Source organism: Vidua chalybeata, chromosome 15, assembly GCF_026979565.1.
Source record: "Vidua chalybeata isolate OUT-0048 chromosome 15, bVidCha1 merged haplotype, whole genome shotgun sequence".
In the NCBI taxonomy this organism is placed as follows: Eukaryota; Metazoa; Chordata; class Aves; order Passeriformes; family Viduidae; genus Vidua; species Vidua chalybeata.
In genome coordinates, this window is record NC_071544.1 from 9473285 (window position 1) to 9483080 (window position 9796).

Below are 9796 nucleotides of genomic sequence, written 5' to 3' on the forward strand. Positions count from 1 at the left end.
TACCTTCCTTTTATCTGGGAGGATGTAGTGTCTGCACCTGGGTGCAAAGTTGTTCCCTGTGGGCGAGGGCAGGAAGAGGAGGTGGTGGCTCACAGGTTTTTCTTGCTTGACTTTTGTTGTATGACCGTCCCTAATCTAACCCAGATCTTGTCCAAATCACTTTTTATGTGGTTTTCTATGAACTGAAGTTGTTGATTTGTGTTTACTTAACACAACACTAACAGTGGTTAGAGGCAAATGGCATCGCCCTCCTTTATGTCACAGCATTCCTCAGTGTTTGGCTAAAGTCCAAATCCTAAAATGAGAAGGGAAAGTAAATTGTACTGGAATAATGTTTTCTAATTCCAGTGCCATCAAGATGTTCTATTTCTAATCAGCTTCTCTAATCTACTATTTCCCCACCCCCCAAAACAATTCAGCTACCAAGTGATTGAAAGTGGCAGGAGTTCCCTGATGGCTTAAGGAAATTTACACGCAACTGTAAAAATTTTTTAAATATTTTTTTTATTACTGTTTTTCATTTGTCTTAGAAAGAAATATGAAATCTGCATGCAACTTTCTAAATATTTCAAACATTTAAATAGCATATGATAATTTAGCAGTACAGTACATTATACAGCGAGATAATATAGGGAGACTTCCTGTAGTGTATTTACAAATGAAAAGGTAGTTTTGTTATATTAAAAAGAGGAATGCACTGCTTAACATTGAAGTATTACATTCAAAATAATGAATATGTTGTATTGTGACTAAAACATACATATGTATTTATATGTTTGCCCTATCATATTTTTCATAAAAAGGTACCTTTTAAAGGCTTTTTTTGTTGTTGCTACAAATCTAGGAAAACATACACAATAGTCTTGAAGCTTAAGATGTCTCCGTACTGAAGCCACAAACTTTCTTTAAGTGCTTCAGGTGGAAAAAAATACACATTTTCTTAGTAATAAAAATGAGTTAGAAATGCTTTCTAATGCATGGGAGGTTAAATGGGAGATAGAGGACGCTTCGCCTTGCAGCAAGACCTCAAGTCCGTTAAAGAAGAGGTACACAAGTGATGCTCACGCTCACTTGACGAGGTGCTGAGGGACCTCACTTCTGCAGGTACAGCCACAGCATTTTAGTGGCATCTTCCCCAGCAAACTCGTCTTTGGTCCCTGCTCTGCCTGACTGAGCTGGAGGCTGCAAACACGAGCAGCAACCCCAGCCCGAACCTTTGCCAGTGCCAGGGGTGAGGGCCATGGCTGTACAACACCGTCACAAACAGCTTTGTTTGCCTAGTGAGCTTATAAAGCCCGATTGCAATCATAGTGAAGTATGAATGAATAATAATTAAAACCAAAACACTCCCAAAAGAACTTCTGTAAAACGAAAAGCATGTGTTTTCCTAATTTCAGTACAGAGCAGACGGGTATGAAATCAGAAGTGCAACAGATGCTTGTGAAATCTGGAAGCCTTTTGCATACGGCTATAAAATGTAAAAACTGACCCTTGGTAAAAAGTGCTTTATAATAATATAGAATTTGTGTCTTATGTCTGCGAGAGAGAAATAATCTTCTGTAGAGCTCAGTCCTATGCCAGCCGAGGGAGTCCACTCCATTCCTTGTACCACTTTCTCTTATTCTTCATAAACCCTAAACAAAAGAAGAGCCAAGAGCAGGGTGTTTAAACCAGGAATTTTAAAACTCCATTTCAAATAACAATAATAAATAATAACAACACAAAAACAGTAAAACCCCAAAACCCAGAATTTTAGCCTGTGCCTGAGTAATTTGGAAAGAAAGTTATTGACTTCAGCAGTCACCAGATTGCTACCTATATCCACAAAGCATCTGGGAGGAGTGTTGGACTTTGACATTGTCACATCTTAGAGGCATGTAGGGAGTGACAAACTCTACCACAATTATCTGGGTAAATAACATAAAGAAATCCACATCTACTAATTCTCTTTAAATGCTGGAAAATCCCTATCTCAGATACAAATGTTGAAGCTTATCATGAGCTGTATATGGACAATACGTTCACAATATCTGTTGTTTGCAATAATATTATTCTCTTTCATTTTTCTAGATTATTTCCAGACAGCACAACTTGATGGGCTTGCCTGTCTGTTTGTTTCCTGAGGGCACAAGTCTGGGGCTGAGCATCCTTCATCATTAATGATGGCTTTATGTAAAAGAAAAAAAAAAAGAAACAGAAGAAGAGTGTAAATGTGTGGTTATGCAATAGCCAGGGCTTCCCCACGTGCTCTGTTTGTGAAGCAGATGCAGGGAGCTGGCAGGAATTCAGGGAGATGCCAGGGGCTTGCTGTGCCCTGGCATGGCCTGAGGCACCGCCGGGGCCAATCGCTGGCACCCTGCGACCTGCAGGGACAGGAGCCTGCTGCTCCCTGGCCTTACTTGAGCTCACTTTTGGGGAGCAAATTCCCCACCAAATGAGGAGGATGAGGGTTTGATGGACCTGTACTGTGCATGAAGGCTCTTTCTTGTCTGTGGCTGGAGATATGGCCAGAGTTGGGCTGCTCCCCTTAATTACAGATGGGGACAGACGTCACCACTGGCCATCAGGAATTCATGTCTCACTCTCTGCCTTCTGACTATGACTTAGAAAAAACCCCAACCCTCTTTGCAAAGGAGAAGCTGTCAGCTTTTTATCAGAAAATTATCATTTTCTGGGAATGATACGCTAGTTAAAATGGGGAAATGCCTGCGTCATTAAGTATTGATGATGTTGAGGTGGTGTGATTGAAGTGTGGGACAGGGCTCCCTCTTTCCATCTCTCCTGACTGCTTTTCTCCTGACTGTGTGAAAGTAGTTTAGCTTTTCATCTTGGATTTTTACCCATAGAAGGGAGGTGAGTGTATGCAAATAACTGAGAACGTCAGCTGATGAATATTTTAACCAAAAATAATTACTATTTCTGGTCAGAACAGCCTAATGCCAAAATAGAAGCAAGAAGTGCGTGTGGCAGGAAATAATTAATAGCAAGAACACCCATTTAAAATTGTAATTTTGGTAGCGATATGCATCCTCTCTGCTGGATGGAGCATTTGCCAGCGTGTGCATTTTCCCGTTTTTATTACTTCTGAAGCTGCTGGTTGCCTGACTTGCCTCCAAGATCCTCCCCCATTCAGCAAGCTGGGACTTACCTGCCCTTCTCCTTCCATACCCGGTACCACTTGAGCAGCCTCACGGTGTTCTGGCGCTTGGGGTTGAGGCAGTGCTGCTGCTCCCCCCTGACCCGTGTCCACAGTGTCACACTGCAAGGCAAGGGACAGGTCACAGGGATGTGACAATACCCCCTGCTCCCACCCCGTGCCAGAACGGGCCAGGGGGCTCTCGCCCAGTGGGGCAGGGTAAGGGTTTTCCAGCTCTGTGCTTTATGGCAGAGATAAACTCAGATATTTTGAGTTTACTGGGTAAGTTCAGAGCAGCTGTTCTCCCTCAGTGCAGGGCATTGAGGTTGTACCAGATGAAGACATTCCTGCTGGTTTTAATCAGTGGGTTTGCTCTGCCTAAGTGTTAGATATTATATTCTGGGCCTAATTAATTTAATTAGAGCTCATTCAGGCAACCACAAGGACTTTGCATGAGGAGACAGTTCCATTACACTCAACAATACTTCATCCAAGAGAAATGATCAGAACTGCTTCACTGATTATTTTTTTTTCCTTAATTCTGTAGTATTTTAAATGCTTGCACGTGGCAGAGTGCTTGTGTGCCCAACAGCCACACTCTGAGCCTCAGCATCAGCCCTGGGGGCTTCAGCCTCTGATCACCACTTGATCCTGCTCTCCTTGCCAGTTTGGTGTCCCCTTACTGTCAGGACCAAGTATGCTGGGAGACAAAACGTGGCAAAAGTCTTTTCATCATTTGAGGTTCCCTCCTGGAGGGCTCAGTGAGGCTGCCACAGCTGAGGTGACATGAAGGATCTGGAGCTGGGTCCCAACAGGAGAGCTTTCCAGAAACATCAAAACCACCCCACTTCTGGGGCTCAAAATTGAGCAGTTTTCTGGTTTTCTTATTACTTTTGTGATTAAAAAAAACCCAGACAACATCCAAAACCCAACCCACAATGACAATTTGTATTAGAATTAATAATTTTCTGGAAATACCATCCATAACAGGCAAAACTAGGTTAACTAAGACCCTATAGAGGAATAAATTAAATACTGCCAGAGATGTGAGTATAATGATGGCAGAAACCCAGAAATACCTGTGTACACTGGAGGGCTTCTTTTATGGTTTGGTTCAGAAAGGAAGACAAAATGCCTTGCAGACTTTCCCATCTCACCCTCCTGGTGCCTCACAAATTAAAATGTGCTGCTTGCATGAACTGAACTGAATGGAATATCACCACCATTCCAATTTCAGGGTTTTACAAGGTGATCAAATAGGTTTTTCTATTTAATTAACCTTCCTCCCTGCTCCTCTTTTCTGCTTCATCTCCAGCTAAGGTCACAAAATGTTAAGGTGTAATTTCCACGTTGTTTTCTGGGAGGATGTGGACTTTTCCCCAGTGTATGGGAAAGCAGTGGAAGAGCCTTTAATGGCTGCAGGTATTAGAAAGGGAAGGGTCAGTGCTAAAAACTATGGACTAACTCTGTTCTAAGGGTGTCCTCAGCCAGCTCCTCTGAGAGCAGTGTGTGCTTCAGAAGGGGAGTTTTCCTGTACCTTTGAATGATGTGAGTTTTAAGGGACTTGAGGGCAGAGCAGGGTTTCTCCACGCAGCAGCCACCTCAGCTGTGCCATCTGCACTGGCTGATCCAGACCTTGGCTTGCATTTCTCTCTTGTGACAGACCACAGAGGATATTTCCAGAAAGTGATGGACAAGCTGAATTGCAGGAGAGGAGCAGGAGCACCTCTGAAAATCTGCTAGCCCTACATTTGCACCAGAAGCAGTGAAGGACATTGGATTTACCAGTCTGCAGTCTCAGCAGGAAGAGATCCATGGTTTGCCTCTCAGTGAACTGTCTCTTTCTTCAGGCTGAGATGCATTGCTTTGACATCACATGTAGGTTTTCTGCTTTGGTTCTGGAGAATGGACAGCAGAAATGTTCCCAAGGCAGCCCCATGGTCCTCTGCCATTCTCAGACAGTCCCTGATGGATGCAGGGTTTGGTGGCAGCATGTTTGGGCACCCTGAGATGACCTGGACCTGCTTGTGGGGATGCTGGTCTGACAAATGTAAGGGAATGTGCCTCAGAGGTGCTGTGGGAGCTTCTGAGTGAGCAGTTGCCTGGATGGGCTGCAAGAAGAGATTGAGAGAGGTGGAGAAGGGATGAAGCACCAGAATTACAGCTCCAGTAAGATTCCTTCAGTGGGATTTGTCCCTTTTGCTGCCCAGGGCTTGGTGGCTGGAGTCTTCACCCTGGTGTCTGAGTGTCCCTGTGCCAAAATTCTCCCCAGTCTGTCCATGCCTCCAGGGCTGTGATAAACACCCTGAGTCAATCTGTGACTCCAGCACCCTGTGTTCCCACACATCTCAGCTGCAGGGATGGAGGAGCTGCACCTCTGCCTACAAATACCCTGTCTCCATGACCTCAGGGATCCTGGCTCTGGTCCTTTCATCCCAGGCTGGTGTGGGAACTGCCTTTACTGCCCCTGGAGAAAGGCACTACTGTGAGCCTATTTCCCATCAGCTCTTCTCAGCCTGACATATCCCCACACTCTGGCATGGGGCAAAACATGGGTGGGGGTGTTTCAGAGCATTTCAGGTAGAAGGAGTTAAACTTCCCTCCTATTTTCTTCTGCTTCCCCTCCTTCCAGGAAACAGATACACTCACAATTACTGCTAGATGTACCATGAATCTTGATAGGTTTTGACTAGACTGAGGGCTCAGTTTAACTGTCTCTTACCCTGTGGCACAGCTCTGCTGGGGGTTATGGCCAAAACCTCCCTAACTGCACCCCCCCATACCCACTGTTTCTCATTCCAACATAATTTATATCATGTTTCTGCTGTATGAGAGCATTTAAAGAGGGCAGAAGGGGACGCAGCTTTGACAACTCGTTTTGGATGATCACTGCAGCAACAAAAACTCAGTTTCAGGAATTTAGCTCCTCTGTGCCGTGTCCAGAGACTCCCAGATAAATTGGTTCCCGGAATATTAATTTCAGTGCTTTCAGTGCTGAGTTCAGGCTGCATCAGGGTAGCTGGAAAGGTGGTGATGGCAGCGGGTTTGCCCTGCCTGCCCCACAGACACCCCCAGCGACAAGACAGTGATGGGACAGTTCTGTCCCAGCAGCTGCTGCAAACCCCGGACAACCCTCAGCCTTGAATAGTATTGCTCAACATCTGCCCTGTCAGGCTGGAAAAGCAACTGCTCCTACATGGCTTTCTTGCTTTCCTAGATTTCTGATTGGAAGTAAAATGCTGCATTAATGAGATTTATTTCATACCTCCTGGTCACCATCTGCTTTTGGGCAAATAACTGGAGTGGGATGCCAAGAGTTAGTGTCCCTCTATGACATCATTTTACTATTGAAGGGTCAAAGCAAACAGAGTAAAGCTGTGAGGAGCTGATTCAGGCAGGGCTGCTCTGCAAGAATTTTTCTGTTCGGGTCACGATCAGCTGGCTTCAAAGGTGTGGGTCTGACGTTCCCTGAGCTCAGCGTTGCTCACAGCGATGCTGCTCTGGCTCTGGAGGAAGCCTAAGGAAGCTTGAATCTCCATTCCTTCTCCAGAAGCCCTCTGCTGAGCCTGGTGAGCCAGTTCCATGTGGGCAATCCGTGGTCTCTCCTGTGCCAGGTGGACGGTGCCCGGCCCCGTGGGCACTGCGGGTGCTGGAGGGGGTGTGCAGCCTGCGCTGATCCCGTTGGGAAGCGACTGGCAAGGGTTCCATGGGGGAGCACAACGCTGGATCAAATCAGTCCTTAGTGTCCTGGGCTGTGGCTGGTCTCGGGACACTTTTCCCCCCTCTTAGGTGGCACGGGGGCTCGGTGCAGTCCTTTTGGATTATCTGCCCTTCTGGCTCTTATCCAGCTGCAGCTTGTGCTGGTTGAATGGTGCTTTGTTGGGGGAATCTTATGATATCCAAACAGGACAGGAAAAAAGCCAAACCCACCCATATTTAAAATGTAAAACCCCCCTCCATTTTTAGCTAGTTATGTAAAAAATCCCTGTACCTGCCTCAGCTTGGTTACCCACTACATCAGTTTGAGATTTCACTGCAGCCTTGGTCCTGACTTGCAGGGACACTGTGAGGAAAGAATTTTATTACATGCTGAGTAAACCCATCAGGTGAAGGAGACCCCTCTGGTACAATGCAGGCTAGGGTAACTCTTCCTTTCAGAAACCACCACAGACCAAACTGTGCTCATGTTTATTCTGCATGCTCAGAATAACTTGAGTAAATAGTTCTGAGTGTTGTTTCAGGCAGCTTGGAGTAGATTTTTTCCCTATTTTGACTTGAATTAATGATAATCTTTTTACTGCTACCCATTCTGGAAATACTTATTTGATTAAAAAAAAAAAAAGTGTCAAAAAATGATACCTGGGATTTTGGTCAGAATTGCACTTTTTTTTTTTTTTTTTTTTTTTAAATCTGATGCAGCAAATTACTCTGCCCAGAAATTAGCATGCCAGGGCATGAGGAAAACAGAGAACAAAGAAGGAACTTGCAGATAAGGTGAAGCAGTTCAGCTGACAGGGAAACAGAAAGCAATAAATGAAGGAAAACTTACATAATCATCTCTTCCACGCAAAATGGGTACCTCGGTTTTATTTCCAGCTTTCGTACATTAGAGAATCTTATTTTAGGACCTTTTCTTGAACATTTGCACTTCACGCCTACAAGAGAAAGCATTTTCTCATGCGCCTGCAAAGCTTCCTGCATACCAAGCGTCCCTTCCCCTCCAGCCTGTGTGCATCCAGGAAAACTTCAGTTTGCTCTTTAAAGCCTTGGTGGGAAAAGATGATTTTTTAAAATGTTGTTGAGGTTAAAAAGAGATTTTTTTTTCCTTTGGTATATCCCAGAAAAAGGTAGTGACTCTTTGGGAATTATGTTTTAGAGCACTATATATGCTCTGGGACTTTGTAAATAGCAGACTTTTAAAAGTGCACCTGCTATGATTAAATATAATTGTATTTAAGAAAAGGAAATGAAAGAGTCAGAACTTGCTTTAAACTGAGCAAGCAAGTGCATGTCTGGGCTACTTTCATTCGCTTGTGTCTCACTCGGACTTTGTAGGACTTTGAGTCATTTCTCCTTGCATGGATGCCGTGGTGCACTCATAGCCAGACAAAAGCTGAGCATTTTTTAACCATCATTTTTGTGCATAGCAGAAAATGCAGACTGTGCCACCACCTCACATCCAGCCCTGCTCTATTTGCCCTGAAACCCACCCTCAATTTCAGAGGAGACGCTTGAGCTCTATTCCTGAATAACAAATGCATGGCATGACCTGCCCCACTGTGAATTCTTTGCCTTGCACTGAAGACACAAATGAAGACACAACTTCATCCCTTGTATTTTACCTCTCCTTCACCTTTATATAACTTGCAGCTCCCTTACTCACAGATTCCATACATCACACCTTTCCACCGTGCAGGGGATAGCTCAACCCAAGCCAGGGCTATCAAGACACAAACACAAATTACTGGAAAACAGATTTACATGGGAATAAGCAGAATAAACCACTTTACCTTCCGCGCTGGCTAAGCACATCGCGATGAAGAGCAGGAGCAGAGCTGCTGTCAGGAGCTTCATTGTGAGACAGCAGGTACCCAAGGAGATGCCGGGGGTTTGATGTGTTTGTTGGCCTGGGGTTCGTGCCCCCGATCCCGCTGTCCCGGGGCTGGGTCACCAGGGAGGGGGCGGCGGAGCGGCTCCCGGCGGAGCGGCTCCCGGCGCTGCCTGCGCTCTGCCGCTGCCTTGCCTTCTCCTCCTTTAAAGCGGCTCCCGCTGCCCTCGCTCCCGGCTCATTAATATGCAGAGCAACTCCACGGCTCCCTCCGCTTCCTCAGCCCGGCGGGGAGGGGGGGACCGGCACCCCGGGGGGGAACATCCCCCATCCCCGCCCCGAACATCCCGGAGGGAGCGCAGGCGATGGGGCGGCTGCTTCTGCCCCTGCCCAGCTGGGACCTTCCCCATCAGCGGAGGGCTGCTGGGGAGGGCGATGAGTGTATTTGTATGAATGGGGCTGTTAGCTGAAAACCATCCACTTGTGAGCGCTCCAGGGATGCCCGCGCTCCGCGGAAATTCCCATGCACCTTGGAAATAAGACTTGGAGAAGTCTCACCAGGGAAGGGATGTCATCTTTTGCCACAGGTTGACTTAAATATTAATTTTTATAGCTTTATCAGGCTTCTAAATCTAAAGGAAAGTTCAGTGGATCAAATGGGGAAAAATATTCCTAAAAGCGTTGTTAGGTGGGTTTAGCATGTGGAAGGTTTCAGGAAATAAGCTCGGTTTATCGTTGCTTTAATGAACACTCGAACGATATTCTGCTCTATGAAGAACAGGGTAGCAACACGCAGGAACTTCATGGATGTAAATAGACGTTCCTCCTCCCTTGCAGAGTCTGTTTCTGATTTCAGAAACAGCTAAAAGAGCATCTTCAAATCTAGATTCCAGATTTTTGTCTAAATGAAACGGGTGTAGATCAGAGTGGGGTCTAATCGCCTTCGCAGCAGTGTATTCCAAACGCGCCGCAGCCAAACGCCTCTGCGGGTCCGCGGCTCATCCCAGCCCCGCTCCCAGCCCCGCTGCCCGCGCTCCCCGCTCGCACACCCATCCCCGCTATTAGAACCGACCGAAGGCAGCCACCCTGCCAGCTCAGGCAGCGCTTGGGGA

At 46.1% G+C, this 9796-nt stretch overlaps 1 protein-coding gene across 1 annotated transcript; it reads right to left on the reverse strand.

Moving 5' to 3' along the window:
* Positions 1-484: 484 nt before the first annotated feature.
* CXCL14 (C-X-C motif chemokine ligand 14) lies at positions 485-9013 on the reverse strand. Its single transcript, XM_053956943.1, has 4 exons — positions 8647-9013; positions 7686-7791; positions 3149-3259; positions 485-1634 (listed from the first exon to the last, which is right to left on the reverse strand). The coding sequence occupies exons 1-4, from the start codon at positions 8708-8710 to the stop codon at positions 1619-1621; spliced, it is 297 nt and encodes a 98-aa protein (XP_053812918.1). The 5' UTR covers positions 8711-9013; the 3' UTR covers positions 485-1618.
* Between the last annotated feature and the right edge of the window lie 783 nt (positions 9014-9796).

Bases quoted from the DNA above. Each gene is read 5' to 3' on its own strand.
- CXCL14 (XM_053956943.1), bottom strand. From the start codon at position 8,710: ATGAAGCTCCTGACAGCAGCTCTGCTCCTGCTCTTCATCGCGATGTGC. The intron at 7,792-8,646 runs GTAAAGTGGTTT...TTTCTCTTGTAG, and splicing joins GTGCTTAGCCAGCGCGGAAG to GCGTGAAGTGCAAATGTTCA. The intron at 3,260-7,685 runs GTAAGTTTTCCT...CTTGCCTTGCAG, and splicing joins TGCGTGGAAGAGATGATTAT to TGTGACACTGTGGACACGGG.